The following is an 18105-nucleotide window of genomic DNA, read 5'->3' on the forward strand; positions in this document are numbered from 1 at the left end:
CTTTGAAGCTCTGTCCGTTTTATTATCATCATATTATCTGCTGCTAAAAGACCTAGAAAAATAAAAGAATGCATGTATATCCCATGCGGCTGCTTCTGTAAATGGCCTTTGCTAAATACCGTATTCGAAACTTTTACCAAGGTGAAGTAAAGTGCAGAATTTAAGGGGAGACTTTTCCTAAGTTAATGAGAATGAATCTTCAGTGTCTAACTATTTGAAATGAAGTGGTTAATGTTTTTGTACATATATTATGCATGAAAAAAAATTAATTGTACACTGAACTCATACTGAAAAATGAATTCTGTAAAATTACACATTATTTTTGGTGTCACCAAAAAATAAAATAAATGTGCCTATGAATGAGCCTCGTAGAACTTACATTGTATTTGGAAGCATTGCGTGATTGTCGTAGTCGAGGTGGTAGATATGGCATGTCACCCCTGCCAATGTAGAAACTCAAAACAAGGTCAGTGTGTGGCCACAAAGGTCAGACATATCTCAGCAATTCACAATTTGTCCACTCCAGCTGATATATGATACATTTGCTAGACATGTTGAAATTAGTAGCACTGTTATCACACACTGAAATCTCATCATAATTCTGTTTGCCAGGTCGGAGATAGATTTGATGTAATTGTGAATGAGCATTGTCCAGTTGTCCGAAAAATCAAATTTGTATGTTTTTTTGAATCTGCAAATTGGCAATGTAGAACAACCCTGTGCAAGTATTTGTGTACATTTACATGTACACATATAATGTTCATGTTCAATGGCAGACTTTGTCGTTCTCATACATGTACATGTCATTGGGAAATAGCAAACACAGCTCATATCATGAAAAATGTGTCAACTCAAATTCTTTAGCTGTGGGAGATTGAAACACTATCTTTTTCAATATCAAAGTGAACTAAATACCAGTAGTTTGTTATGATGAATGCTTTACAGCTATCTGTTCACGTAAATAAATATAAATGTGTGTATTTTATAGAATTGGAATGTATGTTTGCTTTTTATGGTAGATCTTAATTAAAAATAAAATCAATTTGTGGCAGTTTGCATGATACCAGCATATTAAACAATGGCTGCCCAGGCACATTAATCTCAGGCAATTTGGCGACCAATGAGAATATTAAATTGAAATTCCGTGTAATGAAATGGTGTTGGTATTGGCAAATTTGCCATGCAAGTATCTGTATCCCTGTCAGTCTACTTATCAATGTGTTACGCATGTACATCTAGACTGAAAAATATTTCAATCTTAAAATCAGGAGTGATATTGTGTTAGTTTTAGCAATGAATAAGCCAACATTCATCTAGAGCTGTAAATAACAGGAGAAATCTCAGGGCCCATCCATTAGTGGAAGAGCCTGAAGCTGTTTTATCTTGTTTTGATCAAAATTGCTCACTGTTGAGAAACCGAAGGTCACAGCATGCTCGCTACTGGAGAACCCAGGTGAATACGGCAATAAAAAAGCTTCATTCAGAGAAGGTATGATCACAGAGGTGAAAAAGAGATGTCCATGGTGTGACCAAGTACTTTTGTCACCTTCTGGCCATGTTAAGTAGGTTAAACTAAATAAATAATCAGTGGGAACTTGATGACCTTATGTGACCTCTTCATAGGGGTGAAATCTGACATTGTGTAAAGCATCCACAGCAGGAAGCCAGGGCATCTGACTCAATATAGGTCAATGACCTTTAGGAATATTATTTCCCAAACAGGTTTCATGTTATGTGAATAACCTTAACACTGTAATTAATCATACATGTGTTTTCAATGAGTCTGTTCCTGGTAAATGTATACCGGTATGTAACGTGAATCCTGTGTGCAGACGTTGAGAATAGTTTGTGTGCATTAACTGCTGAGCAAACAATTCATGTATATGAAAGTCACCACCAAGTTAAAATAGAGAATGAACTCAGAGTAAAAAGGATATAATTTGATGTGGTATATGTAGAACTGTTGGAATACTGTATATCGATAGACAAGTATGCAGATAAGGTCTGTGGTCACGTTTTCACTCTTAGCCAGACATGTTCTTTGCATTGATTTAAATTTTAAACAAGGCTGCTTGTAGAAAGGTCACAGTAGCTTTCCACTGTCAGAAAACTAATCAACTGAAATCAAACTGAGAACAGAGTACAAAAATACTTATCAATACAATGTAGTTATTTTCCTGCCCTACATCCCTAGGCCAATATCAACCAACATGCAACTCCCCCATCCTTTCCACTCAAGACAAATTCAAAAAAAAACGATGCATCATTCACCATGGTTGTTAGGAAATGTTGGGGCATCATCTTGTTAAAACTTTATTTTGATTTAAAATGATCACTCGATACAGAAACTTATTAACTTTGGAGACAATATGATTTTTTGTGGTGGATATCACAATATATTGTCTTAGATTCTCTCATGAAAAATGCATGAAAACTCAAAAAATTTGCCCCAGAGCTAAGTGAGAAATAATTTCTATAAGAAATTACATTTAAATATATGTTGAACATGAACACTTCATGGAAGAGAAGGAAGTGTTGTTTCAAAATTTCTTAAACACTTGTTTTTCACGACTCAAATTACAAGTAGTAAGCGTTGATATCACAATGGGAAAATGTCAAAGGTCAACCTATACACTCTTCACATATGGAGAACATTATAAAATGTCAATTAAAGATGTTTGGATGTTGGAAATTCCATTTCATGTATTGTTCAAATCTATGTGCGTTGTATTTATGCGAGGTATTAGTTCTGAGTGAAATGTGTTTTCTAGGAGCATGTCATTTTAAAAGTAGAGGCATGTAGGGAAGACCAGAGTGGTATTACTATTAGCTTTGTAGGGTACACGTGATGGCTCCTGTAAATACCTGGTATTATCTCGTACTTGCAAATGTTTCTATCCATCTGAAGTGTTATATAAATGGTTTGTATATCAACCACAGACAACATGGTATCAGTTTGTGTACATGCTTAGACTAACAATTAAAATGTTTATTTACATGATACATCTCAGTAAAAATGTACATAAAGTACAAAATTGAGTCTTCTTGTTTTTTGGTTTAATTTACTACTTGTATGTGAATTAATATTTAATGTTAATTTAATATTTAATGTTTGTGTACAAAATAGTTTTGTTTAAAGAAAATCATGTCTTAACTTGTGGTATTTTTAAAAATTAATAGATTGATAGAAAAGATTTTGCTCTTTTTGCTCAAAGTGCTTTCAAGACAACTTCTTGTAATTTTGTATTGATAGGCATTTCTGATCATGACAGCTTGCATGGCATAGTGGCTTATTTTTTGAGAAGGGTGTTCAGCATTCTTACATATACATGTATATTTTAAAATAAATACAATTTCTTACATGAAATGCAGTAAGTACTGTAGGCTGATAACAAGACCAATATTTCACAGGCAAATGTTGTACATGTTGAGTATGTGTAGTTTACAGATACTGACAGATTAGCCATGCGTGGTGATCATTCAATGAAAGTGAAGCTATTAGCATGGTTACTACGTAGGGTAGAGTAACCGTACTATTAGTGTTTCAAATAATATCAGTATAGTGTGTATACTAGCTATGTTGTGTATTACATCCTGAAGGCTGTAGTGCCTTCTGTGTTGTCTTGTGTGCGTGCAGTACTGAAATCAGCGACTTCTGTACCAATAACCTCAGGGCATCATACAACCCACAACAGCACAGCATCAGTACACATTGATGTCACTTACATGTATGTCTCACTTTGATTTTCACAGAACACACAGTGAAAGGGTGCACTTAACCTCAATCCCTAAGAGAGTCAAGCAATTTCAATTTTCCTGTCAATCTCATTCTAAGACTTTTACCTAGGGTCAAAGGTCATAGAGGAGATCGTCACTGTATCAGTCATAAAACGAGGGCAGAATTCTACTTTGCCATCCTCCAACATCACATGACTTTATTCTTACATTGTACAATGTCTTATCTTCTGAGCAGGTCTCATGATGTCTTAACCATGTCTACTCGTTGCATCTTATCAAGTGTTTTTCATTCAGAGCACATCCTCAATATCGTTTCTACATTTTTTCTTTTCCACTCACAGGGCAGTGTGTGGTCATCGCTAACAGATATGTAATTACTCTGACATTTTAAATGTCAGGCTGCCATTGAATTCAGCTGCAATGCCTATTTATTTCAACATTCTCGTTAAGTCATTCTACTGATATTCTTGTACATGTACTATAACCAGAATGACTGAGAGGTGAAATGCTGCGGCAGTCAGATTTTAAGAGTTCTTTACAGTCTTTTCTCTACTCAATGGCTCATAGCTGGCTGTGTATTTCAACACAATGTGCTCCAAGTGTACAGTACCAGTGTGCAGACCTGTAAGGCTATCCCAGGGGCCATAACCACAGTTTAAAGTACTCATGCATCTGTAACATTTGATGATTTTAATTCAGTCTTACATTTCAGTTTTCAACGATAAAATATATTCCATATGAAGTGTAACAGGCCTCTGAAAAGTATATACTGGTATTCTTGTAAGGTTCCATCCTGGTATGGCCTCCATTTTGTTGTATAACTACCGTCCATACACTTGTACCAATGCGTGCATGCAAATTATGCATATCACGAACAAACTGGATCGTGTCCTTGAAGTATTGGTGTATTCTTAGTCCATAGTAAAATAAAACTGAAAATTAAATGGACATCAAACATTCAAAGTGTTACACTGTTTTTGTTAAGATTATTACCTGTGTTCCCAACTCATTTTACCTGAGTTCCCCTAGGTGTATCAATGCAATCATTTACCAATGTTCCACAACCTTACCAAAACACTGTTACATGTAATACCACTTGTGCAAGCATACTGCTTATATGGCCTAAATATATGTACCGGATATGTGCCTACAAAGGATTCACTGTAACTTCCTTTCCATTAGCAAACTAGTACCGTACAATGTACAGTACATGTATGTGTAACTTCCTTCACCCCTCAAGTAATTATACATGTAACTGCTAACACTTGAAGCCTTTTGTCCAAGTATCTGCACCCTGTACAATAAATGACTACATCAATGCATTATTGTGATGGATGTGGTTAAAAACAAGAATTTTTTTCATTTTTTTGTATGCAGAATGTAAAGATCAATGCAGTGAAGTTGGGACGCAGAACGCTACCTGTGATAACACCACTGGTGTATGGAATTGCACATGTAAGCCATTTTACAGTGGCCCTCTGTGTTCAGAGTGCAAAGATGGCTACTTCAACACGTCATCCTGTCAGCCCTGTGAATGTGACAAAAACGGTGCCGTAAATCAAACATGTGATGGGTAAGTGAAAGTCACAGACACAACTACGGGAGTATAATTTAAAAACAAAATCTCATGCCATAGAAGTTAGCAATCAACATGAATGCTGTACATTATAATACATCTACTATTGAGAATGATAGAATTTTGTTTATGGTAAAAAGCCATACAGAATGCTTGTTCTATAACATTTACCTTTGCATGGCATCCCCACACCCGTGTGCAGTGCACTCTACAGCTGCATAAAATTTGTTTCCAGAAACCTGTTGGACTAGTGCCAGAAAGTGTCTCACACGCTTTATGTGTAGTGCACAGACTATCAAGAAGCATGTTCTGCACTTATGTTAAAAACTGTCGACATTGCATGAAAACAGTCACAATGCCAATTTGATATCGGAATGTCAATGTCATGAATGTAGATGTAAAATATTAACCGGTAGGTTATTACAAAAACACCGCAAAGGCTGAACTTGGACATTAGCGCTGAGCATTGCCCTCTGCTTTGCGTTAGGCGCCAAAGAAGGTGCATGTATGAGCAGAATTCAAAATGAAATGCTTGTAACGGCACATGTACCAAGTACCTTGGCAGTGTTCTTGTGAATACATCATAAACAGTACAGAAGTTGCTATGTAATTTCCATATCCTGGTCACACATAGACTTCAGACTTGCCTCAAGTCTGTGGGCATACATGCATAAATATCAAAACAGAGGTGATGGTGAGATGGTCACGAAATTGGAGCAATCTACCCTACTTTGGCACTGTTGTTTTGACTGTAGGGTGAATGTGATGGCCAGCCAGAAACTACCATGTACAGTACGCCTGAGAAAAGCCATGCAACTAATTGGCCAGTCTAGTCGGCACATCAAAGTGCCATTTTCCCAAGCATGATGAAAAGTAAACTTAGTTAAGAAAATCTCATCTAACCTTACAATTTACACAGAAGACCTTCAAATCACAGCTTTTAACATCTGTGTTTACATTCACCTTGCAGGCATGGAAACTGTTTCTGTAAAGCTAACGTGAATGGTTCAAAGTGTGACAGCTGTAATGACGGTTACTTCAACCTGACTGCAGGGTGTGTCATCTGTGAATGTAACGGCCATTCAGATACATGTGATGCTGTCACAGGTAATTGTGTTATGCTATTTTATTCACCTTGTTCCTTGTTAGTTGTAAATGTTATTTTAGATAAGGAGCCTTTCAATAGAATTCCTTGTTTGTCATCCTTGAATTTTCCTCAACCTACCCTCCAGCCAGGTAAGAAATCAAACATAGAGGTAAGCACAACATACATGTACATAATTTTTCTGTGTATTTCTTTGGTGAGGTAAAGAAAATAGCTATTTTTAATCTATAATACTGGTACCCTAAACATTGTGTTGGTTTTTCATCATTTTGCAACACACAATGAGATTGAGAACCTACCTGCCCACAGATGACAAACAAAATTTTACATTGAGAGTGCCTGAGATTGTGATATTGTCACTTCCAGTTTGTAGGCATTACAAAAATATTCCGTGTTTACCCAGAGTATTGCATGATACAGAAATTATCATTTACCGGTATTAGGGTTGTTTATCACCATCTGTATATCATGATCTGTCCAATTGTGAGCTCTGGTCCAGTTGCTATAATACATGTATTTTGTTTGCTGGTTCAATTGCTGATGTCATTATGTTTGTGAAATGACAAAGAGATTTACAATTTTTGTAGGTTCTGTTGCTGGACAATCTTTTTTCTAGTTTTTTGGTGTCTTTTCATTTCAATCAGGGTCTGCTTGAATTGACATTGGTTCTGTATGGCCTAATAGAGATGTGATCAAATGTCATTGAAGTAGCTGTTATTATCTACTCAATTATTGTGTGCACAAATAGTAATTATCGATTCATCTATTTTGGCCAGAAATATCTAGAATTAAATTGCTTGATGCATTTATAGTTTGGTATGTCAGTCATCTCAGACCTTTTATTGTCAGGAAATTGATTTTGGAATGATTGTGTTTAATAATGCATTAGTTCATAAATCACTTGAAGTCAAATTCTGGTAAGTTTAATTGAACTGCTCATCACCGGAGAGAATCAGGTGATTTTCTTTTATCGTGGATGTGAAGAGTTTGGTGATGGCTCTGGTGACAGGTAGCTGTGTTAGTTTCCAGCTACACTGTACATGTAGATTCCCAGTCTGTGAATTCTCAATACATCATGATAAGGCAAATTATTGAGTAAATTGGTAACATGCCTGACCAAAATAAATCAGCATTTCCCGCTGTGACAGAGCTGTAATCCAAATAAAAAAGCGTACACAAGCTATTTCGATATATGACAATATGAAGCATCTTGTAGCTCGCTTAGATAATTTATAAGTCGTATGAGTGCATAAAGTCTTTTAAAGTGTAATTTCTGAAATTTGCTAACCACCCTATGAAGCCAAATAGTTTTACAAGAAGATTGTCAGGAAGAAATTGACAAGAAAACGAGAAAATGAGAGATTGCTTTCTGAAAATGAGAGTGCGAGTATTGGAATTTACATGGTTAAGTTTGATGAGACCTTGGGACAGATAAACCTCTATTACCATGACGCCAGTTTGCTTCACACTGACACAGAATTGGTTCACACTTTCTCAAGGAGTCACGCTGTCTGTCTGTGTAGACACTGGCTACGGAAACCATTAGAGCAGATTGTGAGAAACCAATTGGTTAATAATCTATGAGTCTTCGAGTAATAATTTATATACTGCAGTTGTCATCTTTGGAGAGATCCATCTAGGTTCAATAGCTTTTTGGCTTGACTATTTACTTCCACCTGTCTACATAGTAGCCTAAGCAGAGATAAGGCAAAATGACGTCAAAGTGAACACTTAAAATATTGGTCATTTGTGCTTTTTTTACCAGGAACAATAAGTGTAATACTGGTATGTAGAGTATGTGTGGCGTAGGCATTAAAGTAGGAAATGCTACCAGGTTTCCAAGTAATTTTAATGCTGAGATTTTCCTTCAGTAAATCATTGAAGTATGTGTATTATCAGAAAAGCTGAAATATCACTTTAAAAGTTCCCAAATTGAATCTGTGTATCTGTAATTCCAAACCATACAAGTGCAGGTATATTTGTATGCATTGGTTTATATAATATTTTTTGAAAAAAGCTCAGTATATATAGTGGTGTTTGCATGTAGTGGTTCTGTTTCAAAAGGACTGGTGTAATATTGTTTTGTTGGTGGAGTACAAGTGTGGTTGGTTAATTGTCTGCATCAACTCACGCCGTGTTCCCAGAAAGGCACCACACCCTTTAAGTATACAAGACTGTGAGTAAATCAGTGTAACTATGTACACTGTATCGGGCCCTAGTTGACCTACCTCTAATAAAAATGTTGAGTAATGGAAGTAATTTTTGGTAATTGAAACATGCCACTTTATCCCATGCATAACACATTTTAAGCAACTCATCTCACAAAATCATGAATATGCAAAAATCACCTTTGTGTCGTCGTTAGACAAGAAATTACATGTAAATGCATCTGATGGAATAGGGTAGCAGATAGATGTAAAACTTACAGCTTTGCCACCTTTGTTTCAAAATGTCATCACTGACGCCACTTGTGATTATTGAAAAGGAAAGAAAAGGTCTCATTTCAGCCTTTTCCATTTTTACCCCTGATATTTAATATAAAAGCTACAATACTTAAATCTGGTTGATTTATGAACTTATGAATGCATAAAGTGTATAAGCAATAGTGCCACTCAAAATAGCCTATTCAATTCAAAATGTGTGGTATACATGTGAATCCTTGCAGTATTTCATTATTGATGGTGTACACCTACACAGGTGAGTCTGTGTGTCAAAATCTGATTGTAACATACAGTGATGTCTAGATCAGTGACAATTAGCAAGCCATCCTGCAATACATTTATTCAGTTTGTCTGCCGGAAGCGTATGTGTCTAATCCTCAAATGTATAGTGTATGCCTATAAGTGATAATGAATCAGGACTATGGAGTGTCGTGATGATGGATTTACAAAGAGAAAAATGTATCTGTTTTTGTTTCAGGGGTGTGCAGCGACTGCAAGAACCACACTACTGGAGTACACTGCGATAGCTGTGAGCTGTATTACTACAGAGATGACACGCAGGGTTTAGAAGATGGCTGTCAGCTGTGTCCTTGTGATGACAAAACATCTACTCAGACATGTCACTATGGTAATAAACAGTACATGATGAAATATTCCCCTTTAGTAACTGCTGCTGAAAGTGAAAAAAATCTGCAATTTGCCTTTCACAGGAGTGGTATAAGGCTTGCTCAGATGATCAGTATAGGAAAGTGTTATTACTGTTCCGTGGTATCTGGTTATGAAATATCCCCAACAAATTATCTTATCAATTTTCCAATATATACGCCAGGAAAAAATTCATCCAAATCAACAAATTTTGCGGAATAATTGTTGTAAAAGTTCTACACATTCATATATGGTGTTGAGATTTTTACATACATTATAATACTCTAGTACATTTGAATATTGGTGATATGTCATTTACTATATGTATGTCATACTCTGTAGGATACTATAATTTTGTTGATTTTATCTTTGCAAATTTAATCTGAGTTTACAGTTTTCTTTAGGTTGATATTCCTGGAGAAGCAAGACAAGTACATATTTACTGGCATTTTAGTGGTGCTGTTTGATTGTCAGTGAGAAAACAGTGAAAATGAAATCCAATCAAAACTTTTGTATTTCACTGCATATGGATTTTCCAGTGTATGAGTTAGCAGGCATTATGCTGTCTTATTGGCCTCTATTACTGTGCATGTCCTATATCAGACCTCATTATTTGCATGCATGTTATTGACCTCTCCTCCTTCATTTGTTAGATGCGGACTATGACAATAACACAGGCAGTGTGGTGTGTGACTCTTGCAAAGATGGCTACTCTCAACCACTGTGTGAGGACTGTGCAGACAACTACTTCATGGACAACAGCACTTGTCAGCTATGTGACTGCAACGGCAACATCAACTTGGAAGACACTGGCAACTGTGACCCCCTGACTGGCAAGTGTCTGAAATGCCTCTACAACACGACAGGGCGCCACTGTGAGGAGTGCTTACCCGATTACCATGGTGATCCCATCATTGCAAAGAACTGCACCTACTCACGTATGTTACCTTGCTATTTACACCCATGGCTCTTAGTTGCCTCACAATATCAAACTGTTCAATTGACTATCTAACACTTACATTCGGCTCAATATGATTGCTTTACTTGGCAGACTCTAACCCATTCTTTGCCAGACAGTATCACTTCCCCATCTGCCAAGTCAGTTAACACTGGTATTGAGCCCAGTCGGTACATATTTTCATCCCCTCGGATTATAGCAGGTTTGGTCTGTAAAAATTATGTTTACATTATGTGCAATGTTTTGCTAAAATGCACCATATGGGACAAGTTTGCTTCACTAGTTTTAACTAACTTGACCTGATGGTGACATATGAACTTGGCAGAATAAGCATTAATCTCTACAGAGAGACATTAGCTTCTGTTAAGACCACTCCAAACTCAGATCACTAGATTCAAATCGAAGTACTCAATTATAATAAATAAGTGACTGTAGTAGATACTGTACATATAAATTCAGTTGCACACAGTTGTGAAACAATATTTACAAAAATGACATTTTTGTGATTTCATTTTCAGCGAACAAGCCTGACGAGCCAACCAGAGCAAGCACCAGCACAAACATCATAACCATCACAGTCATCGCCCTGATCGTGGTGATAGTGGTGATCGCCGGCATTGGTCTGTACTGCTACCGTCAGAGGCACTACAGGAAGGCACCGTTGCCGTTCTGGACGATAGAGCTACGCAAGGACGACAGCATGTCATTCAATGATTACCACAATCTGGACTCTTCACTCATCGATGATGTGTTAGTAGCGCCGAGGGGTCAGCTCAGGATGGGCGACACGAGTAACTATGAGACCATCAACTCGTAGAGATTTGAAAATTTGACATTTCAGGTCAGGCTGTGATGCTAGCTGTGTGTAGATAGTGTACTATAATGTACAGAGATCAAACAGACTCTTTCTTATATTTATCTAAAAGTTACAGAGCAGATTGCATATTTTTGGAAAATATTTTCAATCAGCATTCTAAACATTTGCTGAAGATCAAATTGAACATTTGAACCTGTCAGTTAAAACTCCTGATGAGGTGGGGTGAGGTCAAAGTTGAAAGTTCAGAAGTCGTACCTTTTGCCAACATGGCAATCGGCATAGTAACTGAGTGATAATGACATCATCAGTCACCAACATACACATGATAATATGCTGCGTCAGTATCACAAGTACTATCGTTTACTTCTGTGACAAACTCCAGTCATAGGTACAAATTATGATTATCACAATTCACCCACATGGTTAAATTGAACACTGGTGGCAAGAATCAGAAAGTTGAAAATTTTTGTTTTACTATGGAAGATGGAAAAACAGGGGACACCTTGACTTTGCGTCCTATTTGTCATGGAATTTAAGGCAATCATGTTCGCATATATATTATACAAGAGAAAGTTTTCGTTGTCTTTAATAAAATTACTCTAATGACCAAGAGGTCAGGTTTTACAATCAGTTTGTCTATAACAGACACCTTCAAAAGGAAGGAATAGCAGCTCTGGTTCTTTTTAAGGTGATGAGATACCATATTGCATAATGTTGGTAAGCTAGGGGATTCATTATGCAAATTAGTAAAGTTCACAAGCTTTTATCTAATGAACTCCCAAAGCAGGCAAGCAGTATCCCTATCTTTCTAGAAAAGCATCCATGACAAACCTGACCAGTCTTTCATGTATTATCATCAGTCATTGAAGGTATTAAGTTTTACAGATAGGGTAATAAGTGAAAAGTTTAGCAAAAAAGATACAAAAAATGAGATTACATTCCAAATCGTGTGAAGACAAGAAAACTGTGTTGCATGGTTTGAATTCTAGATATTTTTTGCAAGATGCATCGTTTATCATCAGAATTAGCCAACATAACTACTTGAGATTGTAGTAAGCTATCTTGTTGACAGGTTTCTGTAAGATTTTCCTGTTCAAAGAATTCTTTGACCCGCAATTTTGAACAAACTGCACGCAAATGCCATACATACAACAGTTGGTCGTAGTGACAAAAAATTATAACCTGTTTCAGATTTTTGGGAGTACAATTTTATACCTGCAATATGTGGTGACTTTTATGTAAAAAGTGTACATCTTTGTCTTCATGCATTTATTGATTGATGTACATGTATTTGAGGCTGTGGTCTTTCAAATGACTCAGATTTTCTGTTGTTGTTTTTTTTTTGCTATGGTATTTATGTTAAGTTTTGTTTTTATGCTGTAAATAAGTGGGCATCAAAGTTGTATAGATATATATTTGTTCTGTACCAGCTGCCGCAGTGTGAAGCGTGATCTGCTGTCATCAATTGTGCCACCATCTGTGCATTCAGGTAGTGCAGACCCTGATTGGAAAGTAAAAATGCAGGCAAATCAAATAACAAGGCTTTCTGTTGGATGAGAAAATGCAGACTTGTTTGTAGGCATTTTGCACTGAAATACAGAATCTTTCAGATGTCGTAAGTCTGTGTTGATTTTCAATCCGTGTGAATCCATGTTCCTACATGAATATGATGATATCTGTAATTTATAGAGAAAACAGGTATTTCCTTGTCTGCAGAAATTTTATGACATCACAAATAGCATCACACAGGGAAAACCATGACCTTTGACCTTTGCTGCCCACCAAAATGCATGCCACTTTCCTTATGTTGTTTTGCATATATTTATTCTCCACTTTCAGTGTAGAGATGTCTTTTGTATATATTTTGTGCTTGTATAAACAAAAAGTACCCCCAAAAAATTGCAGATGTTAAAATTTTTAAGGTTTTTTTACAAAAAAAAGGTGCATGAATACCTGTAGTTTCATGAAATATTTACAAGGGGATTGTTGCAGAAATAATTAGACAAATGTTATTAAACTCCTGTTGATTAGTTGCTTAGCATTTCTCAGTAACTGCTTAGTTGTGGGTACAGACCATTCAATTATAGAGCAGGGATGTTCTGGACCATGCAGGGACTTCTTTGCATAAGTTAGTATTTTGTCATGTCTTGTTTCCTTTGTTGTCTAAATCTTTATAAAGCACACCCCCATTTCTGTGTGTATAGGTCCGACCAATCAACCAATTGAATACAGGTGGGTGTGCCAAAGTCTAGGAGTGAAAGGGTAAAGACATTTGCAAAGTAGAACCTTCCTATAACATAATGGAATAGTCCTGCTTACCATAGTAACGAGACGACAGTGTTGAGTACGCTGTGATGATAAGGCAATGCAATCATGTTGAGGCAGTGTTTGTAGTTCACTAGGTCTTTTGAATTGCACACTCTCATTGAGGATGTGAGATTAGTTGCTTCCAGAATTGTTGTAAATACTGACTTTTCAATATTCTGATCGTTCTGATCGGTTTGTAATGTTTGCAGCAGACAAGAATTTATTGGATTTAAAGTATAGATTGTTGCTGTGTTATCTAAGTGAAAGTCCACATTTTGTAACTTCATTCAAAAAAATGTTATCCTTTGATATCCTGGAATTTTAGGGATTTCTGAATTATCTTTTGTTTTCTGACGTTTTTATGACCATGGGGTGTTTTTGCTCATTTATGTATACTAATATATTGTTTTACTGTCAATTTTATGCCAGATAGGTTTTTAATTTGTTTCTTATCTGAATTTTCCTATCAAAAAAAGATTATCATTTATTTATACTAATATAAAATTTTGTTGTCAACCATACTCAAGTTGTGTTATTTCCAAAGAATCATAAAATTTTACCAGAAGTTATGATGTCTGTGTTTCCTGCGACACTCTTGTGTAAGATAGTGTGTGTCATTTTATTTTCTTTCCTCCATTCATGCACAATTACTGTATGTTTTATCTCATCGTAACTTTTCTCAAATTTTATATCCAGTTGGGAAATAGTTAAAATTCTGGATATGTGAAATTTAATTTTTCTGTTTTGGTGTAGATGACTGGTGTTATCTATTGTGGAGAGCAAGTGACAAAGTAGATAGACTTGTGTTTGAAAGATGAACATCTTTGTGGTATTGTATTGAGATGAGAGTGTAAGAATTTCAACATAAAATTTTAAAGTCCAGACGCCACAGTGAGCACCAGAATCTTGACAAATCATCATTTTCCACACCAAATTTCTTCTGATTAACACATCTATAAGTGTTTTGTATATAAACCTACATTCTTACCCTTAAATCACTGAACCCTAGTGACCTACCTTCCACACAAAAACATGACCAAAACTGTGGAAGGTATGACCCAATTCATCTTGAATTGAATTACATTTACAAATTACTTTCATGTGGGTACAGAATTAAAGGATTCTCAGTAATTAAGGTTGAACATTTTAGTAATTTTCATTTATTTTTCTGACAAATTACATTTCTATCAGCCGCTAGTATCAGTTTTTAATCGCTTTCCCTGTATATCTGACATGCAGAAATTTACAAACTCTGATGTCAGCAAGACAAATGAAATTTTGCTCAGAAGTGAGCCCTCTAGTGCTGGAAACACAAAACAAAGTTTAGTCATAGACAGCCTAGTAGAGTCATCTTCTATGCTTTGGTTTCACTACAGTAGTATCGCCACGAAATATCTTTAAGGTGATTACATTTGATTTTTAGCTCACATTTGGTTATACCAATGTGAGTTTATCGTATAAGCTGAAGTCGATGGCGTCTGTATGTATGTATGTATGTATGTATGTATGTACAGTATGTCCGTCAACATCAAAAACACGCAAACCGCTGCACATTTCAGCTTGGTATTTGGTGTGTGGATGCATCCTGGGCTATAGATGGGATTTTGTTCAAATGAAGTCTGCACTGCCAAAATTATGCAAATGAGCTTACAAAATGTGAAAATGGTCAAGAATTAATATCTCGAGAACCGCTGTTTTGATTGCTTTGAAAATTTGTGTGCAAGTACCTTAGGTGAACTTTATACAATTTTATGAATATTGTGAAGATATCCTTAATTTTGTATTTTTACTGAATTTTTTGGTGATTTTTCTCATTTTCAGTAAAAATTCTTCTTCTCTGAAACCGCCAGCCCAATCGCTCTCAAATTTGGGTTGGATCTTTGTGAGGGTGTTACTCTTCTAATTTGTTGAAATTATGAAGAAATTGGGAAAAATTACTATTTTGGAGCAATTTTGTCATTTTTAGTCAAAAAATCTTAAACAGTATTTTCTTTTTAAAACCCCTGGACAGACAGCTTTTATATTTGGTACACAGGTGTACAGAGATGACAATAGTTAGATATGTGGAAATTGTCCTGAAATATACAAATTTGTATTTTTAAGACAATATTGTCATTTTTGGTAAAGAAAACTTGTTCTCAAAATTACTTGTTTGATAGCTTTGTAATTTGGTATAAAGTCTTGAGGGATGTTATTTGATAAATTTTCTGCTCAAAGTGTTGGGAAACCCCCAAATTTGTATATTTTAGGTATTTTTCTCAGTTTGTGACCTTAAATGACCTACACCAACACAGGACATGTTGTGAGACAGTTTTGAAGGCTGTGAACATAATTTTGTCATATTTGGTATCAATTTGTAGGAAAATTTGAACCAGAAAACAAAGCTGAGGTGAATTTTTTCATTGCGGACCAATTTTTGCAACTTTTCTTTGTAAGACATACAAGAACTGATGAGAAATTTGGATCCAGGATAATTCCAGATGTTGTAATCACCGCCCACAGTGGAAGGCATTTCACCATCTGTAACTAAATTAAGTACTGTTTACATTAGAATGACACTCATCGGCATTAACTAAAACCTCCCCAAGGTTGTAAATACATTTCCTGTTATTCGGCGTTATGTAATACCAAGGGATGGAACATTTGATATTCAGGAGGGGGTAGGGTCTAGAAGGTTGATGAGGTAGCATTACTTTTTTACCAGATCCCTTGTACATTTTTTTACCCCCTCCCACCTTTTCTTTTTATCAAACCTTCTCTGTCTATTTTTTGTTGTTGACATTTGCTTATGTATTTAGGATCTGCTTGTCCCATTGCTATAGAAGTTGATAAAGATGACCTCCAGTACCTAAGTTGGAGACCTTATTTGCTTTTGTCATTCTTGTTTTTCCTGGTTTAAATATTTCTCGAACGGACCATTCAAACCGAATGTGAGCACACTGTCCTTGACGGTATTTTTATGTATAAATGGTCATTGTTGCCAAGAAACAAGTGATTCAAGACTAAAATTTTCATTTAATTTATATTTTCATTTTTTGTCGGTTATTTAATTTTTTTCAAGATTTTATATTGATCTTAACGGCCCTGTAGGTCTTTTGAGAAAGAAAAGACAAACCAAATCTCTCTCTCTCTCTCTCTCTCTCTCTCTCTCTCTCTCTCTCTCTCTCTCTCTCTCTCTCTCTCTCTCTCTCTCTCTCCACTCAAACGCTCTGTTTCAACTCTCAATTGATTTATTTTATGGGGTGCATGTAAGTTTTCAGATGTAAACTTTAAGAAGCTTTCTTTTCAATCTAACATTACCAATACTGTGAATTCATACAATTGTTTATTGTGTTATCAAACCCATACATACGAAAATCGGGGCAGTTACGGTGTTACAAGTGCACCAGTAATCAATTACTTCGAAGCTTTGTGGTTTTGGGGGACGTGAAAGAGCTTTCTAGTTTACCTTGGTGTACTTGTAGAAAATAGGTTCATTTCAATTGTAGCCAAATGTTTTATCCCAGACCTGTCAGTTATTTGCGCCTGTGTTCATTCATGGAATTTCTTTAAACAAAAATTTAGATTTTATCGAAGTACTCATTGACGGAGGAAATGTAATAAAAAAGGAAAATGACAAATGGTGTATTTTGTGCTTATTTTACCCATATGTCTAGTTCTTTACTTTTTTCATTTCACAAACATACACTTGTTTGCACCTGATACTTAACACATGTTTGAAAAAATCTACACAAATTAATAAGACCACGCCACCTACAAAAAACAAAAATGGTTCATCAATAAAATACAATTACAAATACCAAAGAATCAAAAACAAGTAAGTCATAATAGGAATAATATAACAGTTTAAAGGTATACAGTCACCTTTAATCTAAATATGCCCATATATGGTCAAAGGGGCGTTCCTTGGTATTCAAAAAGCCCATTTGAGGGCGCTGTTTTTAAAATGCGGCCACCCGCTTAAAATCTGTGATTGGTTAGATTTTCTCTTTCCATGGTAACTGTGGCAAAATTGGAACAGGTGACAGTATACCTTTTAGCATTTGACATTTTTGCAGGTTCATGATTTTTTTCTTTGTCAATGAAAACTAGTTCACGTTTACATCTACTCCTGAAAAGTACGATGCAATATTATCGCTGACAAAAGAATTCTAGCCTCGATTAGCATGAAGTCTTCAGCATGACATTAAACAGTACACAAACAATCTGATTTGACAAGTCGAACGCTGAAAGTTTTCGGCATGGTTATTTTAATTACAGGAAATGACTTTTTGCATAGGTCGTATATAGGATCCATGGCTGTACGGCTATTTCATGCATGAACTGTCAGAGGATGTCAGGTACAAGTCATGATAGGTCTTTGCAAACCTGGAGCGGATATTGTATCCATGCTGTCACCCTCTACAGCATTCATTTACTATGCGAAAGCTGTACTCAAGTTGAGCAATGTGATTGCAAATTATTTATGAGATTATTGATAAGATTTAGATCCCATTCTGAATCAACATCCATACTCCA

The 18105-nt window shown here is 35.9% G+C and overlaps 1 protein-coding gene across 1 annotated transcript in view; it reads left to right on the forward strand.

Annotated features, from left to right (window-relative positions):
* LOC139114499 (multiple epidermal growth factor-like domains protein 9) overlaps positions 1 to 17199 on the forward strand; it is a 32057-nt gene extending 14858 nt beyond the window's left edge. The window contains exons 2-6 of the mRNA XM_070676280.1: positions 5116 to 5311; positions 6285 to 6421; positions 9339 to 9488; positions 10159 to 10443; positions 10982 to 17199. Of these exons, the coding sequence (XP_070532381.1) occupies positions 5116 to 5311; positions 6285 to 6421; positions 9339 to 9488; positions 10159 to 10443; positions 10982 to 11280 (1067 nt within the window). The 3' untranslated portion in view covers positions 11281 to 17199. The remainder of the gene's footprint in view (positions 1 to 5115; positions 5312 to 6284; positions 6422 to 9338; positions 9489 to 10158; positions 10444 to 10981) is intronic.
* The last annotated feature ends 906 nt before the right edge of the window (positions 17200 to 18105 follow it).

This window comes from Ptychodera flava, chromosome 16 (assembly GCF_041260155.1).
Source record: "Ptychodera flava strain L36383 chromosome 16, AS_Pfla_20210202, whole genome shotgun sequence".
In the NCBI taxonomy this organism is placed as follows: Eukaryota; Metazoa; Hemichordata; class Enteropneusta; family Ptychoderidae; genus Ptychodera; species Ptychodera flava.